Source organism: Poecilia reticulata, linkage group LG10 (assembly GCF_000633615.1).
Source record: "Poecilia reticulata strain Guanapo linkage group LG10, Guppy_female_1.0+MT, whole genome shotgun sequence".
Classification (NCBI taxonomy): Eukaryota; Metazoa; Chordata; class Actinopteri; order Cyprinodontiformes; family Poeciliidae; genus Poecilia; species Poecilia reticulata.
The window spans coordinates 23,938,839-23,958,260 of record NC_024340.1 but is presented as its reverse complement, the minus strand read 5'-3'; the positions used below and the strand labels follow the sequence as shown (position 1 = coordinate 23,958,260).

General features: G+C 38.2%; 1 protein-coding gene across 1 annotated transcript in view; it reads right to left on the bottom strand.

The window, feature by feature from the left end:
• Positions 1-1,309: 1,309 nt before the first annotated feature.
• Positions 1,310-19,422, bottom strand: part of trpc7b (transient receptor potential cation channel, subfamily C, member 7b) — a 58,514-nt gene continuing 40,401 nt past the window's right edge. Inside the window, exons 8-12 of the mRNA XM_008420264.2 lie at positions 13,496-13,691; positions 12,897-13,118; positions 8,576-8,656; positions 7,604-7,679; positions 1,310-5,471 (exon numbers count right to left, since the gene is read on the bottom strand). Of these exons, the coding sequence (XP_008418486.1) occupies positions 5,332-5,471; positions 7,604-7,679; positions 8,576-8,656; positions 12,897-13,118; positions 13,496-13,691 (715 nt within the window). The 3' untranslated portion in view covers positions 1,310-5,331. The remainder of the gene's footprint in view (positions 5,472-7,603; positions 7,680-8,575; positions 8,657-12,896; positions 13,119-13,495; positions 13,692-19,422) is intronic.

Genomic DNA, 19,422 nt, shown 5'->3' with positions numbered 1-19,422 from the left:
GTGTGCCACTGATCTGAAAACGCCGCTGAAGGAGATGATTTGCATATTAAATGGAACCTCCTAGCATGTAAATGAAGAACTCCCTACAGAGCAATTCAGTAAAAAGCCTTCAGTTTAACCCCAACGCAGCAGCGCGTTCTGAAAAGCGCTAAATGAAAAGATGATGTTTCTACAGTTTCAGCTTCTCTTCATTCAAGACAGCAGCCATTTGTTCTTAATGTTCTTAAGCTCTTAATGACCACGCTCCATCTTTTCTTAAAGTGCCTCTTACTCATATACTACARGTTTRTTGTTGAAAATGTCCATTTTTGATCATGCTTATAGTTAGAACTGACTCCAATTATCAATGTTGGTTATGTTGCCATAGTCATAGAATGGTGAACAATACCAAGCGCTATGCCTTTGCTTCTGTTCTTCTTGTCTACTATTGACTTCAGTGTTTATGTTTCTTCTCTGTCTGAATAGCTGCTTTCACACGTTTCATAAAACTGTCACGACGTGGGGCAGCATAACATGAGATAGGAAATTAACAAAAATTGATGCACAGCTCCTGGTCAGAAACAACCAATCAGAGCCAGGAGGTGGGGTCTTAATGATGACCGGTAAATGACAGTGCTAAGACCCTCCTGCTGGCTCTGATTGGTTGTTTTCGACCAGGAGCTGTGCATTTAGCAGTAGGACCACCAAGGAGAGAGAAGAGCCTGATTTTCACAGCGTCTGTCTCATAATGTACTGTGACAACATTTTGGCAGTTTTATTAAATGTGTAAAAAAAACCAACTATTTTTTATAAGTGTTATATACTGTAGCTTTAAAAGCTAACGTTTGGTCGCTCTGAAATGGAATTGACTAAAAGTTAAGGAACATGACTAGTATCTAAATAAAATTACAATTTTATATTAGCCTGAATATGACAGTATTAGATTAAGAATCAGAAACGGTTTCGTAATGTTCCGTTAGCTCAGTTTTGCAAGCTAGCAGCACAACATGAATAAAACTCAACTAAATCATCGAGTTGAACAGAAGAAAAATACTRCGTGTAATAAATACTACATCTCAGGATGTTTGAGTATGTACAGTTTGTTCAAGGTGGGATCCACATGCTGCTAACATTTTCTATTTCGAGAGCATCTGTGGGCTTTGTTCCTTCTGAGTGTGTTTGTGTGCTTTTGTGGAAGTGTGGAGCAACTCTGCAGCCACYTGTCTGGTTTCGCTCCAGTACCCATCATCCCRCTGACGGGCAAAGGCGGGGACAAGCACAATTAGACTGCACCGGCACAGACACACAGAGTGCATTAATYCCAAACCAGCCAGTTTAGAGCATATTTATTTCAAGGATCAAAAATATGACAATATACAGTACAAGATTTTGGTCAGTATGTCTCGCATACAAGTCAAAAATACAGTATTTCAGATACAATAGTTGTATAGGAATGATAAAACTTTCTCTTGGCCAAATCTTATAGCTTGTCTGATTTTATAAACCCAGAAAAAAAAAGAAAAAAAAAAACAATAAGAGCAATCAGTAGCTCTCACATGTAACATTACTACATGAAGAGACTTTTGAGTTTTACTTTCTTGTCTAAAATAAAGGACATTTGTGTAGGTGAAACAAATTCATTTACTGTAGGTAGGAAGATGTTACAGAGTTAATCAGGTTAGAAAATATAATTAATAATTTGGAAAATTTAAATAACTCATTGCAGACGTCAGTTGTTGGAACTTAAGACGCTTCACTGCTCAGGCTGTTACTAAAATGGCATGAAACAGCAGGGGAAGCGTTTCATCTGAACTTTTAAAAAGTTGCAGCAGAGTGCACAAAAARAAAAGTGAGCTACGACTGAGCTGCGCTGGAAAGATGGGAATAATGGCGCCCAGGTTCAAAATTATGTCAAGAAAGTGCTGAGCCTCAGTTTGCACTGTTCCGTTAGATTGCTTTTATTGGATTTTGGAGCGACTGAAAATGCAAATCAGGCAGAAGATGAAGATGAAAATCAGGGAGACTTCTGTTTTTTGTAAACAGCACACAACCTGCGTCACGGCACAAATAACGCAGGCACACTGAAAGAGAGGAGACGACTGAGACTGGACTGAGAAGTGAAACAAACAGAAAAAAAGTTTATTTCTGTAGAGATTCTTTCCACAATGCAGTCAGATTCTTTAAGTTGCTGACACAGAAATAATAATGGATTMTTCACTTTGCACTCAGTTTATAGTAAATGTCGCCATGTCTTCATTTAGAGATACAGTTATAAAAAAAAAACTGAGTTTTAGAAAAACTGTGAGTTTCCGAACATATTTGGACAAACAGATATTTGACATCTGTAACAAATCAGGTGGAAATGTTTAAAACATTTTAAGGTCCGTTCATTTTGAACCAAGTGTTTTGTCTTCTCCGGACTGCGAARAACAAAGTGAAGGAGATTCAAAGTAAATTCCAACATGCTAAGGTCTGGTTATCTAAGCAAGTTCATCCTGAAAGCAGATGGTAAATCTTCAAAACCCCTAAMATGTCAGCATGGGACCTGCAGCAAGACTTTGCTGCTGTTTATATGAAATTGTATGTCTCTAAAATCAGAAAGAAACTCAACTTCGGTGGGATATGAGCTAGGAAGAAAGCTTTGCTCTCTAAGAAAACAAGTCAGCAGAACTAAAGTAAACATAAACATTTCCCTAAACTAGAAAACATATTCTTGATATTTCATGAGTAAAACAGGTAATTGTACAAAGGGTAATGTTTGGTGTTCATCAGGAATAATCTAAGTTGCTTTCTTACATGATTAAACATAAATATGTGGCCATAAAAAAATAACAATTGCACAATTATTGGGATGTACACTCATGTAGATGTAAGCAGCTGAAATTATTTACCTTTATATGCTCAGTCTATTGAAAAAAATRTCTGATTTGCCTCTCATGAGCAATTTAAAGAAAGTACGTGAAATCAAGAAAGATGTTTGCCATTGTCATAAACTGTAGGARATGCTGCAAGAAGGSTAAAGAAGTATCATTGGAAAAAGGTTGAAACTTGTGCYGTGCTGAAAGTGTTAGATAAATATTATTACATCTGACCCAGGGAGATTAATGTCTCATTTTGATTTACCCAAAGCAGCAGGGCGCTCATTCAGACGTGGCGTTCCCGTGTTCAGTCACCCTCAGATTATTGGAAAAGTGGTGCGAGYCTATTAGGGTTTTTATATTTGATGACAATCTGAGCGCATCAGATGCAAATATGACAAATATTGTTTTTCTTTGCATGAACGTCTCGTGCTACAACAGTGCWGATTTTAGTTGCTGCTAGTCAAATTGTTGTCTCTTYATAAAGGTTTATCAACACAAAAATGTATCCTGTTTGCTGTTAGTTATGATTTATTTATTTTTAATTGTGAACAGACCATAAATCAGAAAATATGACAATTTCTTCAAACTGCTTAGGCACCGCATGCCAGTATTTATTTTTATCGTRAAGTCTAAGTTGTTACTCTGCAAAACTAAACAGCTACTTGGAATWAAAAAAAAGCTAAAATTCAGTTGTTGCCTACAGACTGTTACTGCTCATGTCTCAACACTGTGCAGCAGAGTCTCAGGGGACAGGAAAAAAATAGACCAGAAAATGACTCCATGCAGCTTCTGTAAAAGAATCTCACCTTTATAGCCAAATCAATGCATGTGAAAATAAATTCCCACATTGCAAGGTTTTCTCATCTCCCAAATGCACTGCTTCACCTTRAAAAAAAACAACATAAAAAATCGACTCCTGGATTTTTACAGCTGTAAACACGACTCTGTCGACGCRTTTTGACATTTCGGATAATTTTCTGAAAGTGGGTCATGTAAATTTCAGGAAACGCAGAAGAGAAAAGTAAGTATTGAACACGTTAACATTTTTCTCAGTACCTATATTTTCAAGCGGTTTACTTACATTAAAGTGATATCARATGTTGGTAACAACCCAATCAACTTCTACATATTTTGAAATCAAAACAATTTAGAAAGGAAACAAAACTGAATCAACAAGCAAAGAACGTGTTTGTATTTAGAAAGTAATCACATCTCCTGTCAGTGCTAATTGATATTAGTTATTCTAAAGCTCTGAAGAAATGTCTCATCACCAAGRCATCACATGAAGCAAATATCTCTCTTTTTAGTGTGGGAGCCGTAGGATATTTGCCTACATTTTATAAATGAATCCAGATCAAATGGAGAAACATCCCACAACATTTTGGATAAGAATCTGAATATAAAAGACAGGTTTGTTTTCATTTTCATGTGTGGATTACTTTGGTTGCTATTTACAATGTGAACTTCAGGCCAATAGTAGAAAAACATCTACTGTGAAAAATGTTGACGTTGTTCAATTCCTATTTTCCAGGCTGTATAAGGGATGCACATTTTCTTTTTTTTTGTCTTCRTTTATATTTGCAAAATGTCTGCAGGTCAGTTGAAATAACCACGTTATCTTTTCATGCTGACTTAGTGCATCCATCACTCAATTATCTGGTTGTGTTTGGGACCTTCCGTTCATTTCTAAGAGATACAAAAACAACATCTTACTCGTCAAACGGTTTCTGTAAAGAGTTGAACATCAGTGCAATGAATAAATTTTCCTGCCTTCGACTTGTATCATAGGTTGTGCATTGTGGATTGGAACTGCATTAATTAGACAGCCTTGTGTATAAAGGTGTGTGCATGATCTCAACCAGCGTCAGCACTTCAGCTGACCAATTAAAAATATGGTACGTAGCAGGCATCTCTGCTGTGAGTACCACTAGCAGTTTCTCCTCATCCTCTTGCCCTTCCAGCGTCTCCCCTTTGCTGGATTCCCCCTCTCTCCTCTAAATTGGTGATAAGCTGAAGCACTGATATCTTCTGGCAGTGGGTGTGGGGCCCTCATTGCTGCGCTGCATCGTTGTTGATCCCCATGGTGTCTCTTCATATCCTCCTCACACTTGTCTTCTCCTTCTTACTCCATCTCTATCTTTCCCTCTAATTAGAATTGAGCTGTCAATACAAAGTCCTTCCGAGTGAGTTTACTTTCCTAACCTCACGCTGGGTTGCAGTTACAATAGTCTTCTACTGTTCTTCTCTAATTGGTCATTTTGCGTCCAAAGCACTTGGGGTTTTTTTATCTAAAGCTAGCTCATTTTTAACTCRGCACAGTTTCGATATTTTAAGCTGCTAACTACTCTCCGTTCATCCTGTCCATTCACATAAACATCCTGCCTCTCCGTTGTCTCTCGTCTTCCCACCGAGGTCGTGAACTACCTGGCCCGAATCTGCTTTCTACACCAACCTTCCCCTCCTCCCTCCCTCCCCCGTCGTGCAAGGCCTGTCAGTGTCTCATGGTGTTTTTGCCAAACTTGTCGCCGAGTTGCTGGATGAGCAGAGCCAGCTCCCCAGCGGCCTGGGACTTCTCCTCCAGCAGCTCATAGCGGAGGCTGGAAATGTCTTGCTTGATCTCCTTCAGCTCGCCTGCAACACAGACACAGAAAAGACAGAACGAAGTGAGCAAACAGCAATCAGGATGGGAGCAAATCCAGGCATGAACTGGGGTCAGTGTGAAAAGTCTAAATGGACACGACCCTTTGAGGTTCTGGCATTTTGTTTTTGACGTTTAGTTTAAATCTCTGCGATGAGACAGTATGAAAGGAGGAGGATGATTTTGTAAGAAATATTTTATTTGCAGATGTGGACACATTCATTGGCCCCATTAAGAAATATGTGTAAAAAGCCTTGAAATAACTTTATTGTTTAATGCAGTRTCATCATTTTGCAAAATAAAATTGGATCAATTTGAATACCTTTAGTCTCARGGAAAACAATATTTATTTATTTTTCAAAATCCCCCGGGAACATCCCCATTAGTGTAGCACCTCTCAGATCGCAGACTGTCCTCACGAGGCACGTTGAGAAATTGATAAATAATCCTGAAGCCAGTCCTGCATTTCTTGGACAGATAAGGTTCAGGTTGGTGTTTCACTGAACCCTAAAGTCTCTGAAATTGTGTAGAGATTGGAGAAGCTTTTTTTTCTCTAAGACTTTGAATATATTTCTTGCAACTCTGTCTTGACAACACTCCCAAAACTGTTGGAGAAAAAAAGCCTTAGCAGAACGCTTTTGTCATCACCGGGTTTCGCCGAGGAAACATAGATTGGCAATCGTCCAGTACTGTAGAAATATTAGCGAGCAGTTGGTGCCTTGTGATGATTTCCTTTATGGACTCAATCCCAACTTTTCAATTTTTATTGTGTCAGATTGGTAGATTACGTTCTTTATGGTCTTTGAATCGTTCATATGTTTTCACTAAAACAATGTCACACGCTGTTTTTATTTTAATTATGTAAAGCACTTTGAAATGCTTTGCTGCTGAAATGTGCTATACAAATAAAATTCGATTGATTGATTGAACACCGATGGTGGTTCTTCCATTAGATTCGTACATTTGACCAATTCATGCTTTGTTTAGCAGTTCAAACCTAGCAGTTCAAACCCAAAGGAAAACCAATGTGGTGGAGGAGATGTGAGTCTTAATATAAGGACAATTTGCGAAATTACTGAATACTTCAGTGATGATAACCTTCTTGTTTTGTCATCACAGTGTACCCATGAGCTACGGATCACGCACAACATTGCTTAAAAGCTTCCTTTTGCATTTGTGACACTGCACGTGTTGTTACAGTGATGACAGTTTGACAGTTAAAAGAAACTCATTCATGAGAATGTTCATATTTTCATGAAATTTAAGGATAAATTTCATTTTGGTGAGAAAATAAAAACTGAAAACTAAAAATAAACAGCATTCCTTGGAGCGAATGGCTGCTGTAAAGACGACCCCGTTCAGGTTATGCTTTCACTCAGCGATCTAAAGCTCTCCTGCATATCTACGTTTGATGATGCAAAGATAAGACAAGGTCAACGACCAGGTGAGATGTGGCGATAAGATACAGAGTGAAGAGACAACGGTACAATTCGTCCAAGTCGACTCCACTTTATGATCCTTTCTCCTCCAACTAATCTCAGAAATATGTTGCCCAGAGGAGTCTGTTGTAGACATTAAAATCCTGAGCTTGGTGCCAAAATAAGGCTGTAGTTGGAGCACAAACGGCAACCAATCGTTTCATGGTCTTTTGAATCTCTTATGTCAGATTCCTGGTTTAAGAGGCTCTCATTGTGCTAAAATATTGCTTTTTATGTTAATGTTATTAGCTTACATGTCTTATATCACAAATGTATGATGACGTGTGCTTTTTTTTACGGCTTTCCAACAAGTTCAAATAAACCTCAAGTAGTCAGAAGGTTATTCAAACCCAGGCAGGAGATGCCAAACATAAGGAGAAAACTGCTTGGATATCAGTGAGTTATAAAACTAAGTCTGTTGTGTTAAATGGATTAGCTAAGTACTCCAATAAACATTTTTATTTATGATTACATGCAGCCTGCTATAGAAAAAAAAAGAAAAAAAAAAAAAGCAGATTGAACTCAAGGATGTGCAGATGTACATAGAAACTCGCTGATCAATTCCTGCCCACATTTCCACACTCATACCATTATGAGCCTCATAATGGTGCAACTGAAGTGTGCCGAATTGAAAAAGCGATTCTTACCCTCATTCACTTCGTCGCTTTCTTTGTCCACTTGAGCTTTCAGCACGTAACGTTTAATAAGCCGCTTCATGATCTTCTGCAGCGAGGAAAGAGAAAGGTGAARATTAAAGACAAAAGGACGCAGCAGCGGGAGGTGACAACGCATTCTGCATTTACAAGGACAGAAGACTCATCGCATTCTTGAGAMAAAAAGAAAACAGTGCTAATTGTGGTACAGAGTTTCACTCGGTCTCTCTCAGTCAGTGTGTAGAATATTGAGTATTGATTTGTGACCAGTTGCTGCTGCTGAGCCTGAGGCAGTCAGTCTCTGAATGTAGGCACTCCGGATACGGGTCGATAGCCGCCACCGTCCAAACAAGAGTGCTTACATATGTCTAATCAGGTGACAATTCACTGCTGTGTGTGTTTAGCTGTTGGTGTGTGTGTGCAATGGATATCCTTAAAAATGTACAGATCTAGAATATTTTCAGAAAAAAAAAAAATACGATCCAGGTGACCTGTGATGATTTTCCTCACAGCAGAGTAAAAATGAGTTTTGACTTTTGCTTTTGTGAAATAATGTAGTTTGAGTTGATGCACAGAGTGTCTTGATCTCAATTACTCTCAAAGATCTCATTAGAGGAATTTTCAGCCATGTTCATTCTTTACTCTCTCTGTCTTTGTACAACTTCGCTTTCATTTCAAACTTGTTACATTCCTTTATTACTGTCGTTTGGTTTTGTCTCACTTACACCTCCTCACCTCTACCGCACCCGTTCCTTCCTTCCTCTGATTCTGCCGTCAGCGTCCGTCCGACCAACCTCAATCTGTGCGGCTGCAGTTCTTTGATTTCTCCCTGCTACATATTCCTCTGCCTGTTTGTCTCACATTTCATTCTTCCTCCAGACTCAATCTAATTTCCAATTCCCTTCCGTCTCATCTTCACTCCACCCTAAACTTTGTCATCTGCTTTCAGGTCTGTCAATCTCTTACCTGATATCTGGTCGGGTGTTTTCGAGCTTTTCTCTGGATGAACTCCTCTCCCGATCGTGCGTAAGACTTAAACCGCTCATCCTGCAACAGCAAGGAGCAGAGACGCTTCAGAATAATTGAAGTACTTGCGAAGGATGTTGAAGAAGGCAGCAAACTAAAAACTAAACAAATAACAGCGTTCAGTATTCATGAGAGAGTCGGCAACGCTGCTTTATCTGAAATCAGCTCATGTTTTACCTGCAAGATAATTTGACTTGGGTTTGTAGCTTGTGTGTTAGTTTCACATTGGAGTGTGAGAAAGACTTTCACCTCTAGTGTGGACAGACAAAATCATCTGGAAGCATTAAATCTGCAGCGCATTAAAATTCTGCTAATATAAGATCTGATAGATATGAAAATGTCAAAAAGCAAGAAAGGAAAATGTAACACAAAGATGAATTTACAAACTTATATTAAAAACATTTACCCRTTCTTCAGATTTACAATCAAGGGGAAAAAAAGCACTTTTGAAGCCATAATTATAACCTACATGTAACTTTATTTTCCCTTTCAACCAAAACCACATCATAAGAGAGCAGAATACAATTCTTAAAAAATTAAATGGGTTGCTATGTAAATATTTTTTAATGTTTAGTCCTTAGAAATAGAATGAGAAATATAATATGACAGATGGTTGAAGCAGTATGTCTGTATGTCTGAAAACATTTWWWAAAAAATGAACCACCTGGGTACTGGTCGCAGATTTCTATCCATTTATCATCGGCTGTGTATCATTAATTCTGACCTTCTTAAAAGGATCAACCATTTCAAGGGGAAGGCAGATAATATAACATAATCTAATTTATTTGGGATTATTTTTTCTGATCCACACATTTWACAAATTCCTTATTAATCCCAACTAGCATGTGACTTTTCAAGTTGCAGAGAAGAAGCCATCAGCAAGGTCCTGGCATATTCCCAGATGTTTTTTTTTTCTTTTTCTTCCATCAAACGTTCTCTCATCCTGCCACCTAATTTTTATTTATGGCTGCAGAAATCCAACCCTCCTGTATTTCCAAGTTTGCCTTGCCTGTCACTAACCTGCACTGTTTCTGTGCACCTTTGGAAAAACCCTGGCACCGTCTTTGAGTTCCAGCCTGTGTGATCTCGGTACTCTCTGGTCTCAAGCCAGACATCACCATTACATGTCTGCCTGCCTTGAGCTTAACTTTATGAGAAGAACTGCTGGACTTTCTTATCTGCATCTGTCACCCATTTCACTGTTGAGCTGCCAAAAAAACAAGTGAGAGAGAAAACAGTCCATAGCTACCTGTCCACCCTCAGTCTGCCATGCCACTCACCAARCCACAAAGGAAGCAATGACAACTGTACCGACCACCTACTCTGTTTTATTGTCTCTGCTGCCATCCGGAGATYTCTTGTCAACTCTCCGACGGTAAGGCTTCATCAGCAAGAAAGTAAGATCAATAAATAAATACTTTTATAAAAGGTCTCACTTGAGTGTCACAAATTTGTTCATTTTTTAACTTTAATTCTATGTTCATGTGATTTTCTGTATTTGGATCAAAATTCGGAGACAAAACATGAGATTTAAAATCTCACGCCGACTCTTTCAAACATACTTCTGGTTCTTTCATTCATTACCTCCTCTGATAATGATTTTACAACAGTAATTCGGCTGGCCCATGTAGGCAGCAACAAATTTCAGAAGGTGCTGATTTTGTAGAAAGCGTGTCTTTCTTGGCCCAGCGCCCATTCACTCCCTGTTTATGTTAAACAGAAACTGAGAGATGCAGAAACACAGGCTTAGTTACCTGGGACAAATAAAGTCCATCCAGTTAAATGAGCTCAACTATTTCTGCCAACAGCAGCCAAAATGTCAGTAAAAGCGTTTGGTTTCTCTGCAACTTTATCCACACATTATGAGAACCTGTAGATTAATGACACTCCCAGGAGACTACATGTTGCTAAAAATCAAAGAAGTTGACTGTTTAAGAACTATGCCACCCTGGAAAAAGAACAGTTCAAATAAATAATTACAATCCATTTTGATAATTTCATTAGCCTAAAAAACAGAAAAGACAGAAAAGGTTTTGTGCTACTTTACAAAAGTGTTTATGAAGAGTATATTATTTATTAACTAGAAGAACTTTTTTCTTTTTATTTTTAAGAGAAGTATTTCTGCAGAGGAACTGAAGCCAGTGGCTCAGCTATCCGTCTTATTTATCTATTCACCACATTACTGCAGCTGCACCCAGATGAGACAGAAATTTCCAGTTTTATGTGAATGCTGAGAAGGCATCTTCTACGCAGAAGTCTCCCCAAAGCCAACTGGCAATGCTTAAATATATTTCCTGTAGTTCTTAGTCAACATTAAAAGCTCGATTTGCTGGGCTATCCTGACTCTGTTTGTGTTAATCTCTCTTTATGTGAATTCTGGACTTTAAGATTCACATAAAGTCCAGGTTGGCAGTTACCAGCCAAATACCAGCACAATAAAATCACATCAAATCATTGACTTTCACTTTAATTTCACACATAGTTTTAAAGCAATCAGTTGGCACAGCTGGCTTTCTAAAACATTTTTTTTAGTTTAGTGCCCATATGCATCTTTATATCACAATTAAAGCACCGAAAGAGAGAAGAAACGAATCGGTGGTTCAGACAGACCACCCCATCACTCCTAAATCTCGCTTGACATCCTCAACGCTTTCCTGTGGGCTAATGTGGGCTTATCCATTGATCGCCTCCTGCACCTTCCTGCCTCTGCCTTGGTTAAACTGTCAGGTCTGCAGAAGGTTTTAGACACTCACAGAGGCAGCAGGGTGAAGCCTATCTTGTCCCTATCCGAAATCTGCCCGGGCATTTCAGCAGACGCAGGCAGAAGCAATGGCCTGACTAATAGCTCCGGTGAGGTGAGCCATTCCAGCCGAGGAGGCCGGCGGAGGAAATGCCTGCGGATGATGGCTAGCATGCTACGTTTGACGCCTTGTTAAATGTTCTCTGGTGTTTCCAATTAAAAAAATAAAACTTTCTTTTTATTATAGAGATCTGAGTTAGAGGGACGCTCCACTTAAATCTGTAATGTTTCCTAAATATACAGATTATACTTTCAAAAACAACCAACCAACACAGACAGATGTCTAATTATAGAAGGAAAACAATGATGATTTTTTGTTTTGTTTTTTGTGCAACTATCATTCTCCCTCACTATAATTATGGCAGTTATATGGAGCTACACTGGAAATCAGAAAACATTAATTTGACAGGAAGTATTTAGTACAGTAAATGCACAAATTAGTCTATAATTAGAGTCACTGCAGCAGGTTTTGTTCAACTAGAGAATAAAACGGAGATTAAACTGTCTGAAAATGGTATTGAAAAAGAAGGTAACAGAATAAGCTGCTTTTAAATTAATAATCTCCTGCTACATTAATTCAAGAGGTAGAAATAAAATGACTTTAGATGAAAGGTGCAGAGGAAAACATTGCTGGAGGGATTGCAAATCTCATTTTGTACGAAAAACCTATTAAAAAGTACTTAAAGAGTTTGAACTTTTTCATATTTTGCCAAGTTACAAACATAAACTTAAATTAGTTGCTTTTAAAACTTGTAATATGAGATGGATCAACTCCAAGAAACACAAAGATAGGAACTGATAAAAGGCTTATGAAAATAGACAAGATATATACAGAAATATAAAGGACATCAAAATAAATAAAACAAATAAAGATCTGTAAAATGTGGCATGCGTGATCTAGGAAGCTGTTAAGAGTAAAATGTAAACTTTGTTAAATGTAGAGCAATGCCAGGACAAAACCTATCAGAAGCTGCAAAAGGCTTTTCCTTCATGCAGCCAGTCCTACAATGGAGTGATTTAAATAAAAGGACATTCAAGCAGTCAAAGTTCAGAGCTAAATTCTACAGGGAATCTGTATTATGGCTTGAAAGGACAACTCTACATCCAATCTGATGGAGCAAGAGCTACTTTGCAAAACAATGGGCACACATTTCAGTCTCTAGATGTGCAAAGCTGGTACACACAAAGCCCAAAAGGCATGCAGCTGGAGTTTCTGCAAAATGCACTTCTACTTCTAAGTGTTTTCAAATATTCATTTGTAAAACTCTAACAAAGAAAACCACATATAATTTCTTTCTGCTCGAGTATTATGCCATACCTTGTAACGGTTTATTCTGTAAAATCCGGATAAAAAAATACATTGAAGTTTCTGGTCTATTGTGACAAAATATGTAAAGGTTCTATTGGTGCGCAATGTACAGTTTTGCAAAACACTGTCAGTAGAAAATGCAAAATTTTGACCTTGGCCTGTGTGTGGAGCATGCCCATCTCCACCTCATTGTTGTGGCGGCGGCCATTGGCCTTGCACAGGTGTATCAGGCACGACTTGATGCGGAGGACCAGGTAGTAGAAGGATTTGGGACTGGGAACCAAATTGTACGGGGCAGGCAGGGTCCGACCCTCGTCAAAGTAGGACAGCCAGAGCTTGGCGCGGGCAAACTTCCACTCCACGTCTGCATCCTCCTGCGGGGACGAGCAAACAGAGAAGCAAGGTGAGTCTGCTGATGGATGATGACAGGAGAGACAGGAATAACAAATAGCTATGACTTGCTTGAGCACTTTGACTTCTAGAGGACAGTGCTACGACGGCAGACAGCCCAACATCTGCCTGTTTGACAACAAGTCTGTGTGCTTTATATCTTTGGGGAAAAAAAAAATATTTGAATTTTTTCTATCTGTGACAGAGTCTGATGTTGTTTGATTGATTTTCAGTAGCTGATGGCATTTTTTTTTAAAGTCACAGTCTAATCCTCTTGTAGACACATCACTGATACCAGATGATCCTTATTGACTTGTTGACAACATCCTGCCCTTTTCTCTATCGAGCCGCTGCTGCATACCTCTATCTCCTGGTACGAGCTGTTGATCATGGCAATGAGCATGTTGAGGAGAACCACCACCATGGTGACGTTATAGACTCCGTAAAGCACGTAGCCGATGTTCTCTATGAACTTATGGTCGTATTTCAGCACCACAGAGATCACCTCAGACAGCCCGAAGATGGACCAGAACAGAGTCTTGAAGCTCTCCTCCACCCTGAGGGAAAAGAGAGACGGGAGGGTGAAATCATGAGAGGGTGCAGGTGTGGGTAAACACCCTTAGGCGCTAGTTGCTGAGTCACACACATGAAGACAGACAATATGTGATCTAATGCTGTTTGATTTGTGAGGCAGGAGTGATGAGTCATGTCCAATTTGAACACACAACCCCGTCTCTGCCTCTGCTGCACACAGAGTGCTGCAACTGTGTACACATGAAAAAACAGACAATGACTCAGCTGCAGCATTTAGGAGATAATTAACTTCTCAAACTAAGTTAATTAAGTTTTAACCCTTTGCCAAACTTTATGCAAAGCAGACACCTTATGTTAATGGAGGCATATTAAAAGTTTGTCCAGAATGAAAATTTGTAAGAAGTTTGCATACAGTATTTTAATTTATAACTTTTAATACTTTAATTATACCATCTTTTTTTCTGGATGGAATAATTATACAACAAACAACCTTCATGAATTTTTTTGCCAAAAGAATTGGATGCACATCTGGTAGATAATTATCTCTACTCCACAAATACTCCAAATTACACATGCAGGCTCAAATATATAGATAATTAACATATGTGGCTCAGGAGCATTTTGCACCTGAACCACAAGTTTTTCGCAGTTGTCAATACATTTGTGACACGTTTCTGGCTCAGAATCACATCACGTTGAGTCCAACATTCAACCATCTGACTCACATAGTCACTCAAATGAATGCAAGTGGTTTGACGGATCAGAAACAGTCTAGAAATCACCAAGGCTCAAGCCCATCATAATCAGGGCTCTGCTGGAACACCAACAGTGGCTCTGTCTGCAGATAAATGAGCCCTCCATTTAAAAAAGCATCCACTTCAAATTTGACACATTAAAGTTCAACTGAGAAAAGCTTTATGTTCGGGTGAGACAAAGAGACTTAGCTTAGACAAGTAACTACTGGATGGTTCCTGTTTTGTAAGCAAAAAGTAATTTGAGGCAGAGTACAGCATGCACTCCATAGTGAGCATCTCTGCTTTATCATTGGCTCTTGATTATTTCACATAAGTTCTTGGTCAATAACATATTTTCCATCAAAGAAGATTCAAAGTGAGGGTTGCAAACTTAAGAACTTTGAGACAACTGTGAAGCCTGGTGATGGCAGCATCTTCAGGTGGGACTGAGTTGCTATCAGTGTTGCTGGTATGTTTTACAAAGAGGATAGATTAATAAAGAAGCAGTCCATCCTGTAAATTTTTTTAACCTTCAAATAAAATTAACAGCTAAATATTTGAGAATTTTAAAAAGACTCTTACACCAAACATGCATCAAAATTGGTTTTGAAATAGATAAAGTTGGCTAAATATTTGGAAAGCTTTGACCTCAACTATAGTGAAAATTTGTGGACTATGCTGAAAACCAGGTCAGTATAGACATTAATTCAAATGTATGGATCTACTTTGGTTTGTTTCATTCATTGAAGATGTATGTTATTTCATCATCCCTCCCTGAAAAAGAACAGGTCAAATCCACAACTAAATACTGAAAACATAATATTTATAGTCAAGAGAAATGTATATGAACAGATGGCACCCTTCTCATTTTAACAAATATGTCACATACTGACCCAGTTTGTGTCCCATTTAAAAAAAATCATGTTTGTCACAATTACTTTTTTCAGTTGAATGAATTTTGACATTCAACTGAAACTGAATGAATTTCTATCCCTGTGGGTGAAATACAGGCAGTTCTTAACCTCTATTTGGCTTTTCCTCTGTTATTCAAGTGTGCTTAATCAAGAGTTTAATAAATAAAAGGACATATCTGAAGTTTCCGAGTTCCACAGTTAAACGTCCAGTTGTGTTTCTGAGCCTGAAGGTTGAAAAGAGAAAAACAAGCAACAAGACACAACAGCAAAAGGCTGCATGACCTGTGAGCACCGGTTTTTCATGTACATCTGAGTCGTGAAATATTCCATGAGAGGCAAGCACGGGGCTTGAGATGACAGAGGGGAGGCACGGTGGGAGGAATGAGCCGGCTGGTTGAACCGCTGGAGGGCTTGGAGGTAAGAGAGCACCGTGGAAAGGGAAGATGTGTAGGTTGTGGAACTGCGAGCGTCTTCCAAAAAAACTTCATCCACTGGCACACAAAGAAAGGCTAGGTGTTGGCACAGAGGAAAAACCATCATCTCACATGCATGAAAGGAGTCTGTCAGACAGGAACATACACAATCGTCAACTTCCCCCACGTTTCTCTTTCTCACTCTTGAAAACAGAAAATCCTCTGGGTGCTTCACCTTTTATACCATAGAAGAAGAAGACGGGGAGGAAATAAATCCTTTTTTCTTCTATGCAGCTAGTGTAACTTTGTTACTCTTCTGCAGAAAATGTAGGATTATGCTCTCCCATTGAACCACATATCTTCCAAAACACTGTGATTTTGGGCAAAGTATTTATAATTAGCCTGTTCAGCATCATTTAATTTCTATAATGTTCTCTAAACGTTGGCATGCCGTCATTGTTCTTTGTGAATTTTATGAGTTTGCTGAAAAAGCATAATTAATGACTGCGCATAGAAAGCTTTGAGATAATAACTGGATGCTTAATGTCTTCAAAAGAAACGACTTTTCATTTTCAGTCAAACCTCTGTGCACAGAGGCTTCTGCTGAGCAATAAAAAAATTGGGTTGGATGCAAAGAAGGTTTACAGAGGAATATTTTCTTTGTGCCATTGCACTCCTCTCAAATTGCCAGTTTTTCACAGACTGCTGCTGTTGCTGTTGGAGACGGACTATAACCGTGATTATGGCTATTTCCATGAGATGCCATTGCTGTAATTGAGGCCATGGCTGTGCTTTAGTTGTAATGACTGCTCTGTCATGTCACTGGCACATTAGTTGTAATGGCTGCAACACATATGACATGAAGGGGTTATATGTGTGTGCCAGTGAGTTGACATCAAGAGAGCATTAAAGAGTAATTGCAGAAGAGAAATGACAAATGCAGCAGAAATAAATGTTAAATAAAAGTTGAATCATTACCTGGAGTCTGATTTTAACCGAATGGCAGAACAAATCTGAAATATTATTGTTTTGCTATTGGAGAGAGTGTGGAGTGGTCATTATTTGGTTAGAACAGTTCAGCTGAAACAAATGATGTATGACATCAGCAGACCACTTAACTAAAATTACAACTAATGATGTGGGAGATTTTAATGTGCCTCACAAGCCTTTTCACGATAAATTAACTTTTCTATGTTGCGGCATTACATCCACAAGGTAGAGATATTCTGTTTTAATTTTACCAAACAAAATGCAACGCATAATTTTAAAGCCGAAGAAAGTAATACATGGTTTTCAAACTTATTTACATGAGTAGTGAACAGAGTCCACCTTTGTGTACCTGAGTCCTTGAGAACATTAGTGAACAAACAGCACGGAGAATAAAAAAACAAATCAGACAGTTACAGGGTGAAACCGTGAAAAGGTTAGAATACAAAGCATGTAGAAATGTATGCAGTTATGGCATTCTAGCTTGTAGGGAACAAATACAATTTTGCAGTTCATACAATGATTAATTGTAAGCTCTTTTTAAAAGAAACAAAAGCCATAATGGTTTTGGTTTGCACCAGATTAGTGCAGTTAAAAAGGAAGAACTACTACAAAGAGATTACCCAGACATTTACTGGTTCTATGCAATATTCATAAAAAACATGACTTAATAATGGATTAAATAGTTGCCATCTCCACATCAGATTGCTGTACAATCATCTAATTAAATCTTGTGTACTGTGAAGGTGTCCAACGACAAAGAACTTTCACAAACCACCGTGTTTGGGTTTTAAGTGGCTCACTGGCAGCGACTAGGGAGCAAGGCTGTTTCCATCAGTACTTCCCCTCCAGCACTATTAAAATAATGAAATCCAAAAGGCTTTGGTGCAATCAGAGGAGCTAAAGAAGGTGATTTTGGAGGGCACGCTGTGAAGACCAGTGACTGAGTCTCTCTTACAAGATAAAACAAAATGTGACTTTTGAATCAACCCCAAAAAGGGGGTCACTTTTCTACTCTTGATTATGTTATATCCCATTTATCTTTCTAATCTAATGATTTATTATTTTTTTTAAATCAGTCTCAAGGTCCTACTTCCCAACCTGTGAAACTCTTGCCCGATATAGAGGAGTTTTCCTAAAATGTAAGAGATAATTATAGACAACTTTGTTTCAGCCAATGCTAAAGTGTTGTTAAGCAGACATTTGTAGGAACAAACACAATTAAAATTCCACACTCACCAAAAGGCAAGTCTATAAATAGTCATTGCTCATCTGCTGGGGCAGATTGTTAGTTTGATAGGAGGAGACTTGCAAAAATGTGACATTCATGCGTTGGCAGAGTGGCTCAGAGGGTGTTATCGTTTAATAAATGTGGACACAAACTGGAGTTTTCACTTTATACAGATCTAGATTTTGTGACAGTTAAGATGTTTCAGCTCCTTAGCACATAAAAGCAGATTTTATAAGCATTCACATCTGATCTTTTGCAATAAATGACAGCTGATGGACAACAAAATACTATTTTATGGTGTTAAGGCAGGTCTTACTACAACTATAACGTGTTTTTGTTTGTTTTATCTTTAAATATTTCTTGAAGCAAAGAAGACTGATCCGTTGGACCAGGTGGTTGGGGTATATTGGGAAATACCACAGCAGGACTTCCATGATACATCACAGACACTTCATATCTACAGCAACCCATGCAAAATGTGCAAATGACAAATGGTGATGTTTGTCAAGAGAGAACAGGTAGCTTGACCATTCTTCCACATGTAGTTTCCTCATTAGCTTGAAAATCAGTGAAGAATGCCTAATCAACTTTGCGTGTGTGTTTCTGAAGTGTTGGAAAAAAACTGGAGTGCTTGAAGAAAACCCAAACATGGGGAAACGTGCAATACAAAACACAGAAAGGCCTCAGGTKAGGTTAAATCCACAAAAACCTTTTTAAAAACTTGGTTGTTAGCTGTTCAGTACGTCATAAAATAATTATTTGAAGGGTCAGTGAGTCAATGACCTGACACAACTGGTTTGACTCTCTTAGATGAACAACTTTTTCAGTCTTTGTGACTGACTAAATTTTAATTTGTTATATTTTAATTGGTTTGTGTGACTCTATGTGAACTGCTGGACAAAGAACCACTGCATTAACATGGCCTTTGATTGGGCCAAAAGCTACAAGTTCGATATGAATAAAACCTGTTTATCTAACAAAAACATTATAGTTCACAAAATATTTAAAAATAAGGTAAAGATAATGTTATGCTTAAAGACAATATTTCAACACTTTGGACTTTATTTTTGATGGGAATAAATGGCTTTAATATTCTCAGAAGTGATGTCAGACAATAACATGGCATCCTCCTGACCCTGTACTGTTCATAATTTTCTCATATATTTTTTAAATTTAGAGTTTTGTTTGATCTTAGATTAATAATTTCACATAAATGAATTTCAGAATTGTTGTGTCTTTTCATTGTTTCACTTTCCTGTAGATGACTATGATTTTTAGCGGAATGCATCCTCCCTCCTCTGCTTTAAAGGCAACTTAAACTAAGTAGCTCGCAGCAACAGCTTAGAAGTTCCCCGTTCTTTAACCAAATGCAACCATTTGTCTTGTTTGAGTAATCAAAAGATAATGGCGACAAAGCCAGCAACTGATTAAAGATATTTTTTTTTTCAATTTGAAGAGCTGTAAACCATGCAGCA